Source organism: Excalfactoria chinensis, chromosome 15 (assembly GCF_039878825.1).
Source record: "Excalfactoria chinensis isolate bCotChi1 chromosome 15, bCotChi1.hap2, whole genome shotgun sequence".
Taxonomy (NCBI): domain Eukaryota; kingdom Metazoa; phylum Chordata; class Aves; order Galliformes; family Phasianidae; genus Excalfactoria; species Excalfactoria chinensis.
Window position 1 is genome coordinate 12390680 of NC_092839.1, and position 23534 is coordinate 12414213.

General features: G+C 45.7%; 1 protein-coding gene across 6 annotated transcripts in view; it reads left to right on the forward strand.

The window, feature by feature from the left end:
* Positions 1–23534, forward strand: part of NFATC2 (nuclear factor of activated T cells 2) — a 75988-nt gene that overhangs the window by 19798 nt on the left and 32656 nt on the right. For all 6 annotated transcript variants that reach the window (XM_072350307.1, XM_072350306.1, XM_072350303.1 and 3 more), the window contains 3 exons: positions 7448–7650; positions 8989–9161; positions 18552–18692. In XM_072350307.1, the coding sequence (XP_072206408.1) occupies positions 7448–7650; positions 8989–9161; positions 18552–18692 (517 nt within the window). The remainder of the gene's footprint in view (positions 1–7447; positions 7651–8988; positions 9162–18551; positions 18693–23534) is intronic.

Sequence of the window (23534 nt, forward strand, 5' to 3'; positions counted from 1 at the left end):
CACACACTCTGGATACTCAGATCTGTACTTGCTTCCTTAGAAATAGTTGTGTTCTGAAATACGCAGGGTTCTTGTAGGTGGTCAGATAGATAAATGTGTGTTTTACTACTGCAGTCACCTAAAGCGACTGAGAGTAGTGACAAAGGGCATCAGTTTCCATTGTGCATCTGCCACGGTCTATAGAGAGGCTGAGATGTATTATTTTATTGAGATTCTGGGCAAACCGGGCACCGGGCCTTCAGCTGCAGGAATGTTCATGTCAGCCTTGTTTCAGAAGCTGAGGGGAGGGGTAACCCTGATATGAGCTTCCATCCCACTGCTGCAATTACATCTTTGGTGTTGGTTTGATGGTAAGAACACAGTGAGAGGCATTAGCGAGCACTGAGCTTTGTGCAGGGCTGTGGTGCTACCCAGGCCTGCAGAGCAGTGCAGCATGGCAGTGGCACAGCAGCACAGCATGGCAGTGGCACAGCAGCGCAGCATGGCAGTGGCACAGCATGGCAGTGGCACAGCAGCACAGCATGGCAGTGGCACAGCATGGCAGTGGCACAGCAGCATAGCCCTCCTTCCCCTGGGTGGTCACTTTTAAAACTGTGGTGACTTTCACTGCCTCTTTATTTATTTATTTATTAAAAAGAAGCGGTAATTGTGGAGCTGTTAATGGAACACACAGGAGCTGCTTTACAATAACAAATGTATGTGCACTTTCCTTTTATATTTGAATTTTGCCGTATGTGTTTTCTTGTGGTTTCCAAGTCAAAGAAGACTTTGTTTTCTAGTCTAGGCTTCCCGTGGGGCTCTGGCTTGTAAATGTGTGCGACTTCCAACAGTCAACTAATTGTTTTGCTTATTAGTGAAACCAGAACCTTTGATGGAAACTCAAAGCTAAATCACAGCTTGCTATCGTAATTTACCCTCCCACAAGTGGGCCTGGATGGATTCTGTGCTGGGGGCACATAGAGGTAGTTGAGTTTGGCCTTCTCTGCCTGTCCCCCTGCTCAGGGAAGGGGAAGTCAGAGGTCTGGGACAAAGCTGGGTGCTGGTGCTTGCACTTCCGTAGTGTTTGGACTCTGCAGGCTGTGCTGGGCATGTGCAGCAAAGCTGGCTCGTGCTGTGCCATGCTTCTGTGTTCTCTCATTGCCTTTACTTCCTTCTTCTGGCAAAGGGAAGCCTTACACAGGCTCCTGGCTGCTGTTGTCCCTTGGGGATTCTGCCCCCAGATCACCGTGTGTGACAAATTGTCTGTGTGTTTCATGCCTAATTTACCTGCACGATTACTGAGCTTGTTTGCACAACTGTGGCAATTGTACGAGCACCGAGCTGTTGGTTCGTGCATCTGTTTGCTGCAGTAACATGTGCTATTGCAGGGACTGATCTGCAGTTCTGAGAACAGAGACCTGGGGTTTAGATCAATCTGGGAAATTCTCTTCAAAATGAATATACCATCAAACACAAGGGTGGGTGAGTTGGTGCCCTGACACTGTACTGGTATGTACTGGTAGCCTGGCTGTACCTTGGGATCAATCTAAAACTTCACTGGAGCCAATGAGGAAATGGAAGTTCTAGATAATTCAGAGGTAGGGCAGGAAAACATGGAGGAGCCTGAAATTGGCTTTTGTTAAGACATGGATTGAAAAATAGGGCCACTACACGGTACGGTGTCTGGAGGAGGTCTTTTGTTAACTACTGACAGCTGTTGGTATGGTTCTCTCCCTGAGACAATACACTTCTCCATCCTGGTCAGAATATTGTTGAATAAAAGCCCCCCTAAAAAATCCTTGGAAGTGCTGCAGCCAGAGAGTGTTAATGATGGAATTAACCATCAGATCCAAAACACAAAGTTCCTTCAACCACAAAACGAACTGACCAGGCACTGCAGAAGAGCTGTGGCAAGCAGGGTCTGTTCAGACAAGCACATCTTCCTCTGCTCTGCTGCACCTTGTCCTAAGATGCTTGCTGGTGTGGAAGGCAGCCTTCGGGCAGATGAAGTGCAAACAGGAAAATCATTGGTGGTGTCAGAGCCCTCGGGGCGCAGGCTTAGCTCTGGAGCCTCTGGCTGCTTCAGGAGGAAGGTGGGAGTTGGGGGAGTGGGGCTCCTTCCTCCGGCAGCCGGCACTGAGCCTGCATGCTGCCCCGTGTGTGCCGAGGGGCGATCCTGAGAGTGCTTTCTTATCTTCTCCTGTACAGCAGGAAAAGGGAAGCAGTAGGAGGAAGCGATTTCTCACGCGGCTTTCTATTTGCTTCTAATTAAGTGCTGCTGGTTGAGTTCTGTTTTCCCACTTTCCACCAACGCCTGATGGTGGCCCCTCTGAATCACCATGGCCACACACATGCACACCCCTTTCAGAGGGAAGCTGAAATGACTTCCACCAGGAGACAGCAAGTAGTATGCAGCAGTTAATAGACTGAGCCTTGTGTTACGGTGAGCTGAAACAAGCAGAAGAGCTGATTTATTTCGAACAAATTAATTTACTAGGCTCAATATCCTTATTCCCCAATTTTATACTCTCCTTCTGGCAGTAGCTTGTGTTGTCTAGACAGGAAGATGTGCAAAATCATCTTTAAAGATGTGTAGCTTTATATTCCCCAGGGGGGAAAGGCCTCAATTCTCGACAAGCAAAGCTCTGTTCGGATGAGTGGGAAACAAATCATTCCCTTCTACTCTCACAGGCCATCAGTGTCTGTATCACACAGCCTGCATCACGCAGGGCTCTCCAGAGGTGCCTTTAAGACTTGCAGGTTCTCCTGCTGCTGTCTGGTAAAGCCCATCACTGTTTGTTTCAGACCAGGCATTCGGTTTGTAGATGTGCAACTTGAAGTCCTGAAGAATTAAAAAAGCAAATGCAGAAACTTTCAGTACTAGCAGAAACCAAGATCTTGTAGCTGGTGCGAGTTGATAGCGCAAATTGCAGAGAGGCTGGCAGCTCCTGCAGCAAGGCACAGCATGGCAGGGTGAGTTCACAGTGTGCTTACTGCCTGTAGGGCCTGGCATGTCACTGCTCCTTGCTGCTCTGGATTCCCCATTTAAGAATATCTGCTCTTCCTACTTCCTGACAATAATACAATTGTATATAAGCTGCAGTGATATTTAAATTCAAGTCGATACGTGCAATATTCAAAAATCTGAGTTCCAAAGGTTTCTCTGAATTCCCTCTTTGTATGCACATGTTGTACCTGTGGCTGACCACCTACAGAACCTTAAAGGAATTCACTTTTCTGACTGCTGTCCATGTATCACTCCATGCTCCCAAATAGTGGAAGCAAGCAGTGTTGCAGGCTTTGCTTTGCAAAGAGATTTGCTATTTACACAGTGCTGCAGAGGTGAACCTGTGCTTTTAAATCACCGCAGCCTGAGGTTATGCAGACTGTACAGCTGCAGGGCTTGATTCATCTGCACACTGTGAGTTAGGGACTGATTTAGACTTGAACTTCAGACTTGCTCTTTGAGTGTTATGTATTCAGGTCTGCCTCCTTGGTTTATAAGATACGAGTTTTGAAGTAATTCAGGAAAAATGATGCCTTCTCTCATGTGCCCAATGTGTGGCCTTAGTGGCTGCAGCTGCCAGTGCTACCTCAGGAATTGTGTTTGAGTGGGTGACTGGGCTGCCCATGCACAGCTGCTGATGGCGCATCTGCTTGTGTTTTGCATGTAGAGTTGCATGTGCCGTTCTGAAAAGGGCGATTACCTCCCCCTTCTCCCAAATTTGACTGCTATTGATCTATGGATGCAGTGCAGAATGAACGAATTTTGTTTATGGAGAGGTGAGCTGATGATTTTAATCATACCACAAATTTCCATTTTGTTTAGAAATCCAATCGTAACAGCAAAGGCTGAACAAGAAAAGCCTCCTTGTTTCTGAATGATGTTATTTGTTTATCTGCTGAAGTGCTTTGCATTTCCTTGGGTCACAGACCAGCCCATGTCTGGCCATGTTAATATTACAAGAGTTATGCAAAAGTAAAGTTTAAGAAAAATCTTTCAACTGAAAGAAATAGGATCTTAAAATCCCAAAATAGAGTATGGAAAGGTACACATCATGTCTGGCTTCTCATTCCCCTTGTGGCAAATGTGACTCAAAGGAGCTGGTTTTTTTCCAACTCGATCTGTATACAGTTTGGGGGAGTTTTATTGTGAATAGCTCACCTTATAATACACAAACATGTTTCCTTCCAGAGTTCTCTATTCATAAATCTTTCTCAATTCCCACTCTCTTGGAACTGAAAGGCAGTAAGGCAGCACCTTGGTGCGGGGCTGGTCCTCTGCGCTCATCCCTGGTGTGCTCCCAGTCCACCTCAGCAGCGAAGCATTGCGCCTTGCCCTTGGGCAGCTGCAGCTCTGCAGTGCCAGCTGTGTTCTGCCCTTCGAGGGATGAGCTGAAGAAACTGCTGAAAATCCTGAGGTGTCAGAGGAGCTTGTTGCTAAGAGAGGAAAAAACTTCACAATTACTATTTAGAGTTTCTCTGTAAGGTTCTTTAAGAGCTCCTTTTGTCCCCTCTTTGTGCCTTCAATGGAAAGGTCAGCTTTCTGATAAGTAGTGAGGTAGCTGCCGAGCATAGAGGAGGTGTCAGTGCAGACTGACAGTCTCACCCAGCTCAATTTTGAGGAAAGGTGTGCCTGAAACAAAACCTTAATGTCTTCTTTCGTTCTAGTTCACAATGCATTTCTGTGTATGACAATGGCAGCACAAAATATCAATTCCTTCCTGTCCCTGTAAAGAAGGCTTAGCCTCCCCACTGCCCTGCTGCAGATGGAGAGAGGTTATATGGCACGACCGAAGCAATGCAGTAAGTTAGTGGCAAAGCTGGGTGTGAAACTCTGACTTTAACATGCCTGGAGCAGTTCTGTGAGCTGTCTGTCCTCAGTTTTGTTCCTAAGTCATCCTGGTTTATTCTTGATGTATGAGTGGCAGACGGAAATGCTTGTGCTAAATGATGATGATGATATCTTTTTTTCATTGTACTTGATTCATACAGTGCTATTTTGATTTACAGTGATGTCATCCCAAAGCATTGCTGCGGGGCTGTAAATTACCACGTAATTAGTTTACTTACTTCTGCTGATGAAACCGTTTATTTTAAATCTGATCCTATAGAGGACAAGGTCTTTTATGATGTGTTTTACTGCTCTCGTCCCTCAGGTGACACAAACTTTGCCATATGAACAGACAGCTGACTCCTCTTTTTTTTAAGCGTGTATGCATTTAGACAGGGGTGCTCCTACATATATGTGTGTTATTAGAAGAGCAGGAATAGTTTTATCTTGGAAACGTGACCTATACGTGATCAAAACCACCACTTACAGTCAATTTTCAAGGTGATCAGTATTAAAACCTGTGTATGGAGCCAGTTCTGCTACAGCTGCTGACTGTGCTGACTTGAGGCGAATTTTCCTTTGTATTTATTACCTGTTTTCCTCTGTTCCAGTTGCCCAGTGATAGCTCTGGGGTTCATAGTTGGAGCAAATGCTGCATTGCTGTTGCTGTAGCCACTCTTCAGCCCAAGGCATCCTCTGATTGTCCTATCTGTGTCCACAAAGAATTGTGCTGTCAGGCATGATGATACTGTGCTCAGTACTTAAAAAACTGCTCTCTTCTCCCTCTCCACTTGTAAAGACAAAATGGCTTTTTTTTTTATACAATGGCTTTTTGCTGAAGGCCAGGAAATCCTGGATTTTGGAAGTACCGTGCTTCAGCTGCATTTCAGTTTTGCTCCTGGAGGACCTGGACTTAGTGGGCCTCCTAATGGGTAGGCAGGGGGATGATTCGCACACTCAGGTCTGTTCCCAATAGACCTGTCATCCAGCCCTCTGTTGCCTTTAGTCTTCTTTTTGCCTCCCTCTGCCTCTTTCTGAACCTCCTCACAGCTGCCATCATATTTAGCACATTCTAGGCAGTATTGCTACTCCACTACCAACAACCCTTGTACTTGGAGCCCAGCTTTGCTTCTCCTCTGCCTTGCTGCCAACTGGCATGTTGGCACAGAGCCTCGGATCCTAAATTCCCTCCTAATAACTTAGCAGAGCGCTTGTGTGAGTGAGTTATTGTAGATGTCTGAGTTGTGTCTGGGCTGGGTTCTGAGGTTCTTCTGTGCATGACCTGTGCTTAAGTCTGTTGGCTTCAGTGGAGCTTTGGGTTGTAAGGTCTCTGGGGCACGGACATCATCTCTGTGTGCCTTGCAAATATGTGCTAGATGAGTAATGGTAGCTTAGCAGAGTGAGTGTCGCTTTACATTTGCCATACTGAAGGAAAGTTGCCAGGATCACATTGATGCTGCATGTGGTCCCTTTCCGGGGGGGCTTAATCCTTCTATGCAAAGATACCTCCTGCTGAGAAGAGGAAAAAAAAGAAAAGAAAAAAAAAGAAAAAAGAAAGAAGAGAAAGGTTTGGCCATGATTACTGTTAGCTTAATCTTCCTTTTTTTGTGATCTTCTCGGACTGTTTGCTTTGCACAACTTCATCGAGCTTTTGTATGTGGACAGAATAATTGAAAACAAATTTAGTGCTTCTCAGACTACAACGTTCCCTTTCAGCTAGATCACCAGCTATGTGGTAGATAAATGTCTGGTTTTCATTTTTGGTTATGTGAGAAATTTAGGATGATTTGATTTGTAATTTTGAATGTTAATGAAGAAGAAGTAGTTTCTTTGTCTTCTGGCCTACGAAGAAATTCTGGCTTTCTCACTTCTCTTGCAGCTAATACTGTTTAGGAATATGTTATTTATTACGGAAGGGTCTGTTTATGTCTTTGAACTGTAGAGGGCTTTACCTCTAATTCAGCCAAGTCTTCACTGTGTCACAAAACAAAAAGACCATCTCTAGCTGTACAGTATTTAGTGGAAGGCAAAAGGAGTGGCTGAAGGTGAACCAGCAGCTGGGGGAAGGATGAATTTCAATGAGCAGGGACTCAACCCCACATCAGTGAGTGTGGAAGAACAAGAAGATGTATTCTTTTAAGACTAGTTAAGAATTTTGCAGACTGAGAGCTTTGTGGGGTGGAGATGTAGGTGTTAAAAGGGAAGAAGCTGGTGGGCAGAAAATACGGTGCTGTGAGCAAACAGTGTATATGAGCACGGTGAGGCAGTGGGTGGTGCATTTCAGCAGCGGTGACAGGGATGTGAAAGACAAGCCACGTTCCTGATGGCCATGCAGATTTTTCTGGGTGCGACTTGCAGGCTCCTGTTCATCGCTGGCAAAAATGCATGGTTGATGATGATGACTAAGTTGGAAAATGCAGTGTTTTGTAGCTGAGAATTTACTCTATCAAGTAGTGTTATTCTGCTCTTTGTATCTGTTGTAGTTTCTGTGGAAATAAATACGTGGCATTACTTTTGGAGAGGCTAACTTGCCAATCTCCATATCCATGAGCATCTTAGTACCTCTCCTTTGTTTCCTGAAATGAGGGTATTGGAAGCTCTGTGTGAGATAACAGACTTTTAATGTCTTGCCAGCTTCACGGTTACATGGAGAACAAACCTCTGGGTCTTCAGATCTTCATTGGGACGGCAGACGAACGGATACTCAAACCTCATGCTTTCTATCAAGTCCATCGCATTACAGGAAAAACTGTCACCACCACCAGCTATGAAAAGATTATTGGCAACACCAAAGTTTTAGAGATCCCGCTGGAACCCAAAAACAACATGAAAGCAACGTAAGCATATTTCTTTTTATTAGCAAAGTTGTGGATGTTATTTTCTTCCTCCCATTGAAAGCAGGAACTTAAATGGATAAAGATGTCTGTCCTGGAAAGACTCCCCTTTCCAAAGCCTTTGGATGAATGTAAGGCCCTTTTTACTAACATTTGAGCAGACAGTTACAAGTACCTGGGAGAAAGCTGCTCACAGAGTTACCATTCATCAGCTAAGCACGCACGTGTTTTTGCTGTTTGCCCCAGCTGCTGCAATAACTGTATGGTAATTGTTGTACCCAAAGTCAGAATGGTTTGGTGTGGTGCTGAGGAAAATGAGGCTCAGATCTCAAGTCCTTATGCCATGGGGATGCGAACAAGGAGCAGTAGACAGCAGAGAAGAAGCATACATTTCATTTTACAACAGTTAGTGGAATAGAAAACATCTCTCCTGAACTCAGCCAAGTGCTCTGGCCATGAAATTGCACTCTCTGTTGTAATAGGTTACCAGAAAAGCAAGTACAGGCACATCTTTTCTGTATTATTCCTTGCAGTTTTATGGAGGCAGAGGGATGAAGTGGGCACCAGTCTGAAACTTTGGGCTTGGATGTGTGCCAGACTGCATGAGAGTGATTGCTCTGCAGAGGGAAAAGCTGTATCTCCATCCTTCAGAGGATACTGACCAACTTGGCAGAGAGGCTTTCTTTTTAAGCCCCCCTGCGTCATCGCAAAATACACATTCTTTCTTTATATATCTTTTTTTTTAATAGAATATAAACCTAATTGCTCCCTTTCCTCCCGGCCTCTCCTTCCCTCTGCACCCAAAGAAGTAAATAAAAGCCTGCATTTTAAATTTGAGCAGCCAAGTGCTAAATGGAACATGACTGTCTCTCCCTAACAAGTAACCCTAGAATAATAAACCCCTGCACATCAGCAGTGGTGAGGGGGTAGGAAGCTGAGCTGGATTTATCCTCCCAAAATTTGATTTCCATTCACATGGAACGTGTGGTATCTTTCAAATGGATACAAAAAGATGTTGGCAGTGCCTGTTCATGCCGTCACTCACTGTACTCTCTGAGCTGAAGAGCTTAGGTCCTGTAACTATGAATTGGCACTTCCTCTTGCCTGGGCTCTGCTGTAAGCCAGCTAGTTTGTTATGCTACACAGGACTCATTAGAAGTCAGCCTGCACATAAACACACGATGCTGAGCAGCAGTGCTGGGTACAGCAATCCTTGTCCCCTCACTTGCCCCCTCCTGCTCTTGTCAGCCTCCATTTGTGCAGGGCTGTGGTGAACGGGAGCAGAAGAGTTTTCTGTTTTACTGGGTTGTGCCTGCTCTGAACAGCCTGTATGTTTGGCAGCATTGACTGTGCAGGGATTTTGAAGCTGAGGAATGCGGACATCGAGCTGCGTAAGGGTGAGACAGACATCGGCAGGAAGAACACCCGCGTCCGGCTCGTCTTCCGCGTGCACATCCCTGAGTCCAGCGGCCGCATCATCTCTCTGCAGGCAGCATCGAACCCCATTGAGTGCTGTAAGTACCCCCTGAGATCTGCCTGGAGCCAGCATGGATGTGCGGACAGGTCGTAGATGCATCCTGCTGTTTGTGCAGGAGTATGTGTGCTCTGAGGAGTGGTCTTTAGAGTGAAGGTGCAGCAAGCTTGTTATCTGCAAGCTGGTGGCTGGAGGCTTGGAATCTGGACCTGAGTTGGATCCCAGCTCTGTGATGGGAGCACAAATGAAGTGGAGAGCAGGTTGGGTTTAGAGGCTTGGGTCCATCCTGGTTGTCTTTTCTAGGTGATAGTGCCGCTGAGGGGTGTGCAGCTCGGCAGGCTGCAGTTGAAGCAGGGAAAGCCCAGGCTATTCTGGTATTCCCCTGAGAGACAGAAGAAAACTCACAGTTTTGATTTCTAGGGGCATATTCTGTAAGTGTGTAAGCTGAAAACCTGAACCTCCCACTTGTTTTAACGTTCTGGATCCTGAGAAAGAGAGGCCTCCAGTGAGGTGCCCCCAGGGTCACAGTCATTTCTGGAAGGGCTCCACCCACTCTGCTGGTTTACATGCATCCTGTGATGCTTTTTGTTGGTAAATGGTGTCTTTTCTGCGGTTTGGGGATTTCACAAATACAAAATGAACAGTTTTCATCTCCCTTTGCTGAATGAGTCACCCCTTTAGCAGAACCTGGCTTGCCATAAATCATGTTAAAATCATTGAAGAGTTTCTCATGTGCATCTTATTTATTTATTGAGGTGCAGACTTACTTAAATAACAGCTGCTTATAACAGGAGAGGAGACAACTTTGGGAGGAAAATCAAGGCAAACTGTAACTAGTGAATCACTGATAAAAACAAACAGTAGAAATGAATTTTAAAAAGCAAGGCTAAGGAGACAATGATGGATATGTACATTCTCCTGGCAATTTGTATGAGAGAATACCAACTATCAGAGTGTTTTACCATGGAAGAGAAGTTTCTGGGCGCTGTGATGGGAGTGGAGAGCAGTGAAAGTCACTACCAGCTGTCTCCAGGGGAAACAGGGTTCTCTATGTGACCAAGTGCCTGAAATGATAGTGGCTCCAGGTGTGTCCCTGCTGAAACAAAGGACCATTTGCTAGAGGAAACACTCAGTAAACTGCACGTTCTGTGGGCAGGAAAGGAATTGCAGTGAAGGGTCGCCTGGTTTCTTCTTTGGTTTCTTTTCCAAGTGAAAATAGCCTATTTTTTGCCTGCTATGGGGATGTGCTTAGGTGGGGAACTGGGTATAACACATTTGTCAGCTGTGCAGACAAATATCACAGGTCCAGATGGATGGTCCCTGGGCTATGTGAGCTCACCAATCACACCCCAGTTATTCCAGTTCTCCTACCAGAAAAACAAACACCACTTTCACAAAGAGTGAGCTGGGCAGTTCTAAGACCCTTCCGCAAATACGCACTGTATTTGTGTCCATCACTGATGAGCATTCAAGCAGAAATCCAGTCGTGGTTTACAGAATAAGATCGCATTTTCTGAACTATATGCGCACACCTAATTTGCCGGTGCAATGACTATTTGCACCAGCTTGTTTAAGATGTCTAGGCATTCATTCTGAGATGCGCTTACTTAGATGAGTCCTAGAGGCATAAAAAAAGCCAAGAGTGAAGACATTAGTCAAGTGGTCTATTTATAGGCTTATTATAATTAAATAATAAATCTATTATAATTAAATGAAATGTAAGAAATGTTAGTTAGACAGACAAGAAAGCATGAATGAGAAATGTGTTTTCCTGAACTCATGGAAACAGAGTGTGAAGTGATCTGGAGAAGTAAGCCTCTTCCATTTAGAGCGTTACATATTTACAGGCTTTTTGCATTTAAGTAGCACTTCCCGATGGCAGCCAATTCATGAGTTGGTTCAGCCAGCACTACGGTCATGGGCTAAATCACACCAGAGATGGCAGCTGAAGTTTCTCACAGCCTCCTCATGTCGCGGTGCTCAGATAAGATCAGATAACCTGACAAACCGTGGTATAGTAGGAGCCCACTAGGGCTCCAAGGTGTTTTCTCCCTGCATCCCAGTTTCCTCCTTTCCATGCTGCTGGGATTCTCTTTTCCACCACTGTTTGCTCTTTGTTGTTTTTTTGACATGGCCACATGGGAGCCCTGCTCCCCACGGCCTCTCCTGGGCGATCACTTCTTTCTGGTAGCTGTTAATGATGTCTCACCGGGAAAGCCTCAGTAAGTAGCAGCTTTAGGATAGATAACTGCTGTTTCCCCAGCAGTGGGGTTCCCCAGAGAGAGCTGTTGCTACCAACAGAACATCTGAGTGCTCTCCTCAGCAGAAGCCAATCCCGGCCAAAAACTCCCACCAGTGTCAGCAGATCATTAGCTGCAATGAAGCAAGAACTGTGAAGTATCTGCTTTTCTAGGGGGCGATTTGGTTCTGCCTCATCTGTGTCACATTCAGCACTTGACAGGTTTTAGGAGGGGATTTCACAGGTTCAAAGAACCATCCGGAGCAAGTTCCTCCCCAGGCAGCTGTGTGGGAGGAACACAGAGGTGCTATATTGTTAAATGATCGGTTGTGCCTCGAAATGGACCTCGGATCCAGACATGCCTGCACATTCAGCAGCTCGCAGAGGTCTTATCCTTTTGCCTGTTGATTTGTTCTGAAGCCTCTGAGGAGGTAAAGGCATCTGAAAGCCCACTGATAATTGTAACAGGCTATTACTTAGGCAAGGATAAAAAAGCTGCTGTCTTGGAGGTATGGCACTGGAAGGGTGAGAAAAATCTCTTTGGATTGTTGCTCCATGCTGACCTCAAGTCTGAGTCTAAGCATGAGCCCTAATCTCTGAAAGTACTGAGAATATAACAGGAACGAAGCGCTTCTCAGTTACAGCCCTTTGCTGCCAAAATACAGTATTGTCATCATCACCACAGCACATCTGAGATCAGAGCAGCTATCACAGAGCTGCAGACACAGCTGCTGTCACACAAGGGAGTGAAATCTCAGCCATGAGGAGTCCTGCCGTTAACTTGGCCCTTCGTGTGTAGCCATAACAACAACAAGGCACACAGTGAGTTGCCCCTGGAGAATTTTGGTGCTTGCAGACCTGGTTGTTATTTTCAAACCAGTCCAACAATATCTATCATATCAGTTCCATTTGTTTCCTTTGTTGTGCTGCTCCCCATGAGCTGAAGCTCGTTTCTTGGTGAGTGGTTGATCACTGGAGTTGTATCTCTCCTCCTTGGCTGAGATATCCGTGGGGTGGGGAAGGAGCAGCACTGAAGGCATTTCAGAGCACCTACAAAAGCACCTGTGAGAGACTGCCTGGTTTCCTTCCTGCTGCTGAAAGAGGAAAACTGCTTAATGCAAATGTCTGTGAGATGTGGATGTAAGGGTAGAGGTCCCACTCACATTGTCGTAGATTTAATTCTAGTGGGTTGTGGTCAAAGCTGCCCAAAGTGTTTCATATAATCTGTGTTTGCTGACACTAAGCTGTGCTCACGAATCCCTTAAAATGCAAATGATGACACTTGGCACGAGAGAGAGAAAAATTCTAAAACCTTGTTCTTATAATAGATGTTCCACGGTGGTAAAAGCAAAACAAACAAAACTTATTACTAAAGAACAGTGTGTCCATCTAAGGAATTTAGAATAGTTTCTATTATTGACAGTATTTTGTTCCACTGAATCGGGTCAAATATTTTATTTCCCTTCAATCAATTTCCCTGGAAGTTTCCTTTATTTTTCTCTCCTTCTAGTAGATTTTCCCATATTAGACAATCTGAGCCTATGATATTTGACACATTAATAACTCCGGAGGAAAGAGCTAGTCATTTGAAAGAATGCTGTCCTGGCAAAGCAGACAGCGCTTTTCCTCGGCGGCGAGTTGTGCTGGCTGGAATACAATGGCAGGCAAGAAGGAGCTCTGCTTTATTGAGATAGAAACATAGAAGCAGTTGGTCTCTTTGCACCTGAGAGATACTTGTCGGCAGTTTTAAGCTGAACTGTGATTATAATGAGAGCAGCATGGCTTCCAGTTGAATTCAGGGAATTTCCTCCATTCTCATCAACTTCAAGACAGCTGTGCAGTTGTACGTAGTGCAGCTCACGCAAAAACTGCTGCTTTTCCTGAAGTGAAATTTGCCCCTCCTACAGCACAGAATGTTACCGTTCTGGCATCTTGCAACCAGAAGATTTTAACCTGGAAAATCTGATTCAGAAGGAGAATGCCCACCCTTTCTGCAGGCTGCAGGCCTTGCTGCAGGGGTGAACTCCAGTTTACTTTATGCCTTTGCAGTTCTGCTGCTGGTGAAAGTAACCAACCCAGCCTACTATGCAGACCGTGGATTTCTGAGCATAATTTAAGCTCAGCAGATCTCTTCCACAAGGGATTAAAGGGAAATGCTGTGCATACCCACAGAGATGATCGACAGAGAAGTGAACCGAGGCCATGGTTTTCCTGTCATTAATCACATGCTGGTTTGTTGAGCTGGCTGCAGTTCATAGAAAGTATCGTACTTATCTGACACTGCTGCCATCGGTGCTTGTACTCCTTCTTCATATGGGCATTGTGAAGTAAATTATGTGCAGTGAAGGAGGAGGAGAAAAGTCCTCTATTCTTGGCACTTTTTTTTCTTGAATGGCTCTGATCAAACTGCAATTAAGTCTTGCTGGTAACAAGTTGGAATCCGACACATTTCAAGGCTTCGCAACGCAGTGGTTGGAAATCTGCTTTATTTACTTGGTTCTCACTTAAGCCTTCTGCCGCACCATGCTCTTACCAGGAGGTAAATCATCCCACCATGCTGTCCTTGGTCCTCTCCCAGCTTCCACAGTGCAGCTCCCAGCCTTCACCTCTCTGCCCACCCAGAGAGCTCAGGGTGCTCTAGTGTGTGATGAATGGGATCAAAGTCTCTCAGGACATTAATGCATTGGATAAGCAGAGGGCACAGGAGTGCTGCTCCTATCAATCCTCCTACAGGCAAGCAGTTCGCAATAAATAAACACAGTGTGACAAGAGGAAAGAGATATTTACTTTGGCTCATTAAGATTTGCGCTGAGCTGGAAGAATTAATCCCACAACAAATTACGGCGCTGCTAAGGCACTGGTGTTGCTTCTAGGGTTTAGGAGGTTTTTTTAGCATCAGACAGGCAGCTCTCCTTTCCCTTCTCCAACCCAGCAGGAACCGGTGGCTTGAGCCACGAGCCTTTGGGGGTTTGAAAAGCTGTGTTGGGGTTGGTGAGTCATGGTGTGAAGGCTTCCAGCAAGCTGGGTTGAGGTGGGAGCAGGAGGTCCCAAAGAGAGACCTGGACATTTGGCCCGGGGCATCTGCTGTGCTGGAGGTGCAGGTCTGGAGTCCTTTCAGTATCTCGATTTTAGTTTACTTGGCTTGTGGTGGCAGTTACAGGTAAAGCCTTCAAGGTAATGCCAGCTTTGTCCTCAGTGAGTCGTGGGTGGTCCTCAGTCCTGCTTTTGATCACCCAGGATAAAAGATCCCTTCTGAACTGCGCTCAACAATAGGATCAGATATAGGGACAGCAGGGCAGTTTAAGCTCTGGATCCAGAGCTGAGGCAAGTGTCAGCAAGATAGCACAGAGCAGCTATTCTTTGACCTGTACTACACAGAAATTTGCATGGAAGCCTTCAGCCACTCTGCAGAATAAGGCATTGAGAAACTACAATGATGGAAAGGCTATGGAGTGTCTGCCCTGCAAGCGGCTGTGCTCTGTGCGGAGTTCACAAGCCTGTTCCTCCCCAGAGGCAGATCACGTTGGTGTTTTCACTCTGCCTACGTTTCCTGATTCAAGCCCTCACTCTCATTGCTCATGAAGAAGAGAGATTGCCTAGACAGTTCCTCTCTGGAGGCTGTTAAGATACATTTAGCTTCAGTTAAGACTCCTCATAAAACGAGTCAGCTTTTGGGCAAGACAAGGCAGCACCTGGAAACCCTCCAAGCCGGTGGAAGGAAACATGATGCTCAGGCAGGACTTGAGCTGCTCGTGCAGGGGATACATTGAGGAGCCACGCTGATAAAAGAGACAGAGGAGCTCTCAGGCAAAGCTGAGATTTCCTAAGGGGCATGTATGAGTAACACGTTCCCGGGGGGAATTTGGAGCTGCAGTAGATGTTTCCAGGTAGTCATTGTCTCAAAACATCCCCTTCCTAAAAACCCAAAGGCCTCTCTGCCAAAGAAGGGCCAATTGCAGGTGCTGTGGGAGGTGAGGAAGCAAGAAAAACCTTCTCCCTGCCTTGGTGCTCTGCTTATGGTCAGCTTGTACATTCCACAAGCAGCATGCAGCCTAGAGGTTGAGGTAGTCTTTACCCTTCTTCCACCAGCTGACACAGCAAGGGGGACTATGGGAACAGGTTGTGTGGCATGACAGCAGCATGTGGACCCGCAGGCACTGTGGGCAGGGCAGGAGGCACAGGGGCCGCATTCCTCCCAGCTGAGGCTGCCCAGGGGTGATGCAGTGGCTGGGACAGCAGCTGCCTTTCTCTTTTGTGTCACTGTTTGCATTGTGTTTCTTGGCACCGTGCATCCATGACATCTTGATTTGCAGACAGTCCAATAAAATAGAAAAATAATGCCCCCTATTAATAGGTTGGCACACTGCTTCAGGCCAAGTGCGAGTATTTCTATAGCATTTGCTTTGCTGCCTTATGTCAGTAACTGTTGCTATTGAAAGTAAACACCCCAACTGGTTAAATCAACAGTGTTTTGTTTATTCAAAGCTCATAAACTCCAGTAGCTGTAGGTCACTTTATGAAGTGTCAACCCCTGGGGGAAGAGAGGGAATAGTGTGAAATTATTGCATACAGTCCACCCATCATGAGCCATAGAGGAAGGGGATTTATTGGCAATTAATATTTCTTGCAGAGGAAAATAAAGTAATCCTGTTGAGGCAGTTCCATGCTGAACCTTGAGCCTCCCTTCTAGTGAAGACGGGGAATGGGGTGAGATGTTCTTGCAGGCCTGGGTGAAAAATAAGATCTTGGAAAATGAAAACTGCTTTTTTAGAAAATGGTTTGCAAACCACCCAGTGGGAGGAGAACGGTGCTGGCAAAACATGCAGGAGGAAGCCTGGTGTTCAGTAGGTACATGAATTCCTCCACCTTTCCCTTTGGCACGATATCTGCACTGTGAAACTCAACTGGAAGATTTCTAAATGACATGATTCTGCTGCACGTTTAAAGTAGGTGTGGGTTTGGGGCACCTATAAGCATGCACCTATAAGTTTCTAATTCTGGGTCTAGTTAAAAGCTCTTCTGGAGATGCCCATAGCCTCTGCTTGCTGTAGCTGTGCCTGCACAAAGCTTTGCTCCAGCCTGCTGCTGGCCAGTGTGGGGCTGCATGAGGAAATCCCAGAACTCCTCTGCACGCTGCAGAATTCCAGGCAGTGTTGCTCAGCTGCCCTGCTTGGCTGAGGGTTCCCCAGTGTACCTGCTGCCCTCCCCAGCTCCCTGGTAGGTCGTTGCAGTGTACACAAACATTGTGCTGGATGGAAGTTGGACCGAGTCTTGGTCTTCAGCAGCCATTTCCAACTTGCCTGGATCCAGATGTAATTAAGATGAGTCAGATGGTAATTTCCAGGCTAAAATTTGTCCTTCAGCCCTAAAAAGCCTTGCAAACCACTGGTCGGTGGGATGACAGGTTACAGAGCTCTCTGTTGAGTCACTGTAGTCAGTAGGAGATGTAGATTAATCTGCAATTTTGAAGATTTGGAATGCTCAGGAAGTAAACAGAGTGGACTGAATAGGAATAAACAGTGTGCAGGGCACAGTGTAAATACATTTTCTCTTGAGTGTTGTAGACACGATTACTGCTATTAATTCGTAAGTCTTTGAGGTTCCAAACCTTTGTGATAAATCCAATTATGAACTCATCAAAAGTGTGAAGATTTAGGGCTTGGAATTAATCATGCAGCCATGTGAAAGAAATTAGCAGCTTCTGTGAAAGTAATCTGAATATATATTCTTAATTGGCAGCATCTTAGCCCAGCTGTTGTAATATATTTGAAGGGAACAATGAGTCATAAGGTTGTTTTAAATAGATTTTTTAAAATGCCTTTTGAACGGCGTAAGAAACTTACTGATATTGACTTACTTGTATTGCTGACAAGCACAAAAGTTGTCAGACTGCAGAAGGGCTTCTGCTGAGCTTGTCTTTATTAGAAAACTTGCCCTCCCCTGTATGGCTGTCTACATGGTTTAATGCTTGTGTTTTCCCTCCAAATATGCCAACTTTGTTTTGTTGCAGAGGGAGACTTTGGGCAGCTCTTTCTGCAGCCAAGAGCTGTCAGATTTTAGGCTCTTGCAAGGTTGCAGAGCAGTAAGAGGATGAACAGGATGCATGCACCACAGCTCTGCCCATGTGAGAGTGGAAGCCCAGCGCCGAGCGTGTAGGATAGTTAACATGTCCTTATTTTGTCCCAGCAGCAACTGGTGTTCAGTGAAGGCAAGACACAAGTGCTCAGGGCCTCTTGGGAACAGACCTTTTGTTACAGAAAGTTAAAATCCAGCCAAGGCAGCTGCTAAATAGATGAGCGGCATCCTCTGGAGGCCTTTCCAGTTGGGGTGGATGAATCTGGAGGAGTTTGACTGTAGGTCACGAACTCGCAGTTCACCAGCCCCAAACTGCTGCCCACCTGGTCTGCTCACAGGGAAGCTCGTGATGTTTTCCAGCTGTCTGCGTTGCAGGGAATGATTCTCACATCTTCACTTTCTTCGGCTCCTGCTGCATGTGAGCAGAGTGTTAAGGTGGGCTCACATTAAGGTGAGCGGGACCCTCTGAAGCTTTCCTGACCCTGCATGTGGCCGTTTTAACAGGAAGAGGGGAATGCAGGTGGAGAGGTGGTGCTTTCTAGGTTTTCTGAGTAGTACAAAAAAGCTGGAGCTGCTGTGCCCTTGGCTTTATGGTTGCCCCTCGGCCATGCACAGGCTCTGTGTGTGCCCATGGAGACAGTGCGGAACTGGGTCTGACATTGGGCCTGGTCTGTGGGAGGCAATGGGCATTTGTAGAAAAGGTTTATTTTTATTTTTTTTTTCTGAAGGAATTTGGTGTTATTCAGTGGAATCCTCTCTGCAGGTGGAATTTTTGGGCTCCAGAGCCGCAGTGTGCCTGCACTTGAAAATTTGGCCATTTATTTGGAAACAGACATGGGCAAGTTCCAGCTCATTCATCCAAGCTGTCCTTTTTCAAGGACAAGGAGTAAGGCCAGCACAGCTGAACGCTGCCGCCAGCTCCTGAATGTTTCCAAATAAAATGCCTTGAGTAAGTTTATTTTTCCCTCTCAAACCTAAATTTAGCACCCTGGAGAAGCTTTGGCAGTCATGCAGATGGTAACGATGACAAGATCAATCTGTGGATAGTTCTGGGCAGATTTGGAAAGTGCTGGTAAAACAGAGTTGATTTCATTCATGTCTGTATTTTGTCCACAGCCCAAAGGTCTGCTCATGAACTTCCGATGGTTGAAAGACAAGATATTGATAGCTGCCTCGTCTATGGAGGGCAACAGATGATCCTGACAGGACAAAATTTCACAGCAGAGTCTAAGGTCGTGTTCACAGAGAAAACTTCAGGTAAGGCAGTTTTTTCCTCACTTCCCTAATGAGATAAGGCAAATCTGCAGCACTGTTGTGTCTCGTGGTATTGTCCTATGGTTTGTGCTCGGGAGTACTCAGCCCTACTCCAGTGAGTAATCCCCTTCAGGTTGTGCTAAGTAAAACCAAATCTCTTGACTTGAGTTAACCATGTGAGTGAAATTAGTCCTGGGAGCAAACATCTGCATCATTGGCCTTGCAGGCAACTGTTGGAAAGTAAATCAAAGCCATGTCGTGGGGAAGGCTCACAAGAATGCAGACACTGGGGATCAGTGGAAAAAGGATGTATTATCAAAGAAATGAAATGACCATTACGTGCTGTAGTGAACAGTACTGTAGAAATAATAATTGAAATGAGCATTTCTTATTGCAGTGAGCTGCAGTCAGAGGTTGGGTTTTCTGCCCTTAGAAGTCTGTGGGGGAAAAATGTGCATGGTGTGCATTTTAGTATCAAAGCAAAATATTTTTATACACATAGTGAGATACAAGAGTGCATCGTTTCATCTTCTATATTTTTTCAGATATTTTTACACTGATTGTTTCCACATTAATAGTTTCTGCATCACTTCTCAGTGATCACTTGTTTGTTTGTAGATGGTCTGGACTTGTTGAATTTACCCTTCCTTAGGCTTCATTTTTGTATTTTGAATGATGTGCTCTGTAAGGAGTTAACAGTGGGCAGGGAACAGAAAAGCACTTAGCAATATGAAAGGCCGGACTCTGCCATCCTTTACTCGTGTTGGTTTCAGAGAGATAAAGGAATTAGCAGTACTAAAAAGCAGCAGTTTGTTTTATGTCAACTTTGCAGTCTCTGTGCTGTTAAGAAAACACACTGTTCCTACACTGCCTGTCAGTGAACTGTGGCAGAGAAAGCATAAGCACTATTTCAAGTGACTTACAAGAAGGGATTTGAGAAATTTCATTTCCCAGGCAAGTTGCATGTGTGTGATTTGTTGGGAAAGGCTTTTGGCAAAAAATAAGAATCAAGCCTAGCACTAATGTATATGGGCATCCACGGGTGAAACTGAGGGGAAAAAATGCATGCTAGGGGACCTGATTTCTTTTCATAGCACCTGCAAGGCATGCTGTTTCTCAGTAAGGAAGAGTCAGTAGGCCTCTGAACTGTGAAGGCTCTGATGAGCCTGAGCAGTCAGTGCAGTTTTCTTGGCGCTCCTGGTTTCCTTTTGAGCCCATGAATTAATTCCTTCCCTCCATGCTGCCACTGTTCCGTCGATGTCAGCGAATCATGAAGGTGCATGGGAACATGCTTGGCAGCCTGCGATGGTACCTGTCCCAAGAATGCTGTGCAGTAACTCAAGGAGATGATACACTAGGAAGGAGGTAGCTCTTAATGCCATTTCGAGGAAACAGCTGAAGTGCCCAGCCCCTATTTCCGTATGAGAGTAGAGAAGGCTCTGTCTGGAATAGATGTTAGAAAGTAAGAAGAACAACAACATTTTCCACACTAAATCTAAAGCTTTTCTTCACTACTGGGGAAACCGATCCTTTTTTTTTTTCTTCTTTTTTTTACCTCCTGGTAGTGGAGAGCCATGACTTATCCCAGCAGCAGCGCTCAGTCTGGAGCAGAGATTTGCATGCTGGTGTTCCATATCCTGCGCTGCTCCCCCGCTACCTCTGCAGCCAATGTCAGGCTGCTGGATTTTGGAGGAATGATTGGCAGAGGGGATGTTTGGAGGCTGGGAAGCCGAATTTCAAACCTTTTGTCAGGATGAGAATTGTGCACACAGTTTGCTGGTTTGTGGTGTGTCTGGGGGACTCTGCGCTCTGCTACAAGCTTGGTAGTTCCTTGTGTGCCTGTGCGCTGCTTTATAATTCAGCAGTAGCTCTTTCAGATACACCCTGAAGTGCTTTTAGTGTGAAGGCTTCTTTCTTTAATAGATACACGTTAAGATGAGGAAGGTTTAGAAAATGAGCTGGATGTGCAAATCGTGCAGGGGTTGATGTGACTTCAGCTGAACGTAATAGATGGAGAATAAAGCCTTTCTGCAGAGCTTGTACAGACTAACGAGTGTCCCAGCCAGGCTGAAAGTCAGGAACTTAGTCACCTGTGACTTTCAGCTTCTCCCTTTATGAACTGTAGGCTATTCAAATTACTATTACTGCGCCGTGCCTAGTTGTCATTGTGTTAGGCTGCATGGACACAGCAAAAAAGGCCAGTTCTGCAACTCAGTGTCTCAATTAGAAACGTTACTGGGTGGAAGTAGGAGGTGGATACTGCGCTCACCCCAGAGAGCTTGCTTGCTGCAGCTTCTGTCTGCAGAGCACTGTGCAGAGAGCTCTGATAAGCTGCTCAGCAGCAAACTAAACCACAATAAACATGAAGGTGGGTGGATTGCTTGCTGCTCGCATGACCCTGCCTGTCGCGTCCTCTCCCAGCTCATGATGCTGCCCCGGGGAGCCTCTGAAAGAATGGTACCTTTGTGAAGGCAGGAACATGCAGCAGCTCTCGGGGGAAACACAGTTTTCTCGGAGTTTCATTTTAACAGCCACAAGCCTTCTCTGTGCCAGCAAGCGCTATTTCATTTCCCACCTTTGCCACTAGTTTTAGCTCTACCAGTAACTGCAAGTGTGAGAACAGCAGTGTGGACAAGTATCTGTTGGCTTTTGGCGTGGCATGCTGTACCCTGCTGATGTCTTTGGTTTGTCTTGTTTGTCTGGATTTAAGATTAGAGTAGCAAGATTCCTTTTTCTTTTCCCCAGAAAGTTTTGTGCAAGCACTCCTGTGCAGTGAGGTGCTCTCCTGTTCAGGGATTCATAGACATCCCACCACCTGGGTCTACCTGGGGTGTGGAGGTGTCTGTATTGTGCCAGGTGCTGGTGTTGAAGTCTTACAGGACTAAGTAGGCTGCTCTTGAGGCTCACAGCTGTCAGATAGGTTTTGCACTTCAGATGGATATTTAAAGCATTCTTCAATTTCCTCTGGATTTTGTGGGCAGTTGTTCACTCATTATTGTGACACACAGAAATGTGGAACTGTTTGTACCTGCGGCCAAAATACAGAATGCTTCTGAAAACAATGATGAATAGTTTTTACATCTCCGTTACAGAGCACAATAGATGCCATTTTCCCCTAGAAATACCTGGAAAATAAAGAATACTCCCAAAATTACATTGGGATTTCATTATGAAATTAGCTGCCTTTTTGCGTGCTAACTACAAACTAGTGCAATTAACTCACCACCAAGAAGTCTGTGAAAGACTCATTCTAGGCTTGCCACAGGAAATGGCAGCAGGAAACAAACTGAAGAGGCTGGAGCTCAGTGCTTTGTGTGTGATGGAGGGGATGAAGTGCTTGCGTTTGAACTGCTGATGCCTAAATACAATTCATTTTCTTAATGCTAAGGTTTACCAACATGCAAGCACTGTAGTTCTAAGTTCATTTTAAGGTTGTGTCTTTCTGATGAACGATTGTAATCTCTAGCTGCTGTAGAGCAGGGAAGCTCATGCATTAGAAAGAGTCAGTGCAGCACATACAGAAGCAGAGCTGGGTTCAAGATCTGAACTCAGACAAACCTAACTGAGCCTATCTATCAGAATAAAAATAGGTCAGGGGAAGTTACTGGATGGGATCACCCAGACAGAAATTTGTGAAGTATTTTTTTGATTTTGATCTGGAAGAGAGAGCTGGGAAAGCAATCCTGTGGCTACCAAGGGCTTTGAATATGCTAAAGGTCAGGGGTGTTAGTGTTTGGTTACGGCCCTCATCTTACAGTGCAGTTAAAAAAAGAAACAACACACAGCGGTTTGGGAATCCCCCCTTGTATTTGTTTTAATTATCATGTAATAATTTGCAAGTCAGATGCTGTTGGTTGCATTGTTTACTCCCATTTGTATACTGGTTACTGCTGCTCTGCTATGAGTGATAGAGAAGTTCCGTGTTTCTCCAGAAGAAAAGTGCAAATGGACTGGCTTTCCCGTGCCAAACTCTAATGGTGGCCGCACGGACATCATGAATCATCGCTAGGACAATGTGGGTGGTGGAGGAACAACCCAAACAGAAAGCGTTCATCTTTGGAGGAGATCCACCGTAAATCTTCCAGTTCAGCAACGCAGTGCAGGGAGAGGAGGTGGTGCTCTCTGCGCCCTCTGAACTGATGCAGCTGTCAGGTCTCTGAAGCATGGACAGTCAAAGTCCATTCAACAGAAATAAATCTTTCCAGCCTCCAGATTTGAGCAATAGAGTTCTAGGGTTTTTGTTGTTGTTGTTGTTCTGTTTTTCCCTCGAGTTCTTTTATGTGTCTGTCTCAGTAATATTTTTATGGCAGCGGTTTCTTAGGATGCTATTATCTGGAGCAGGTGAATCTGAGTGTACTTGAACATCTTGAACATCTGTTGCTTTCAGGAGAGCTCCCTGCAGGGCAGGATCAGGACTGCTGTGCTCAGTGTGCACGCCAGTCTGCCCTGGGAATTAGTGACAGCAGTGAGTTGAATCTTTCTCCTGTGCAGTGCCTGTAACGCTGTGTGTGAAGGGAGGCGCTGAGCTCTGTTCCCCAGCTACAAACCACAGAGCTTGTGCTAGCACTCCGAACAGCAGGAGTGGAAAGTCCTGTCAATCTTTCTTCTTTCCTCTCACTTTTCTATCCCGTACCTCCTCTAGCTCCATCCTTTACCCCTCTGGCATATCTGACAGCTTTACTAAAACATTTAGAACATGGTTCACAGTTTGTTGTGTCACCACCATGGCCATGCAGTCAGTAGCACACACCTTCATGTGCAGCTTCAGGTGAGCATCTGGCCTCCAGCTTGTGCCTGTCCTAAGGCTGGGCACTTCGTACTTCTCACGTGCGTGTTTATGTGTTG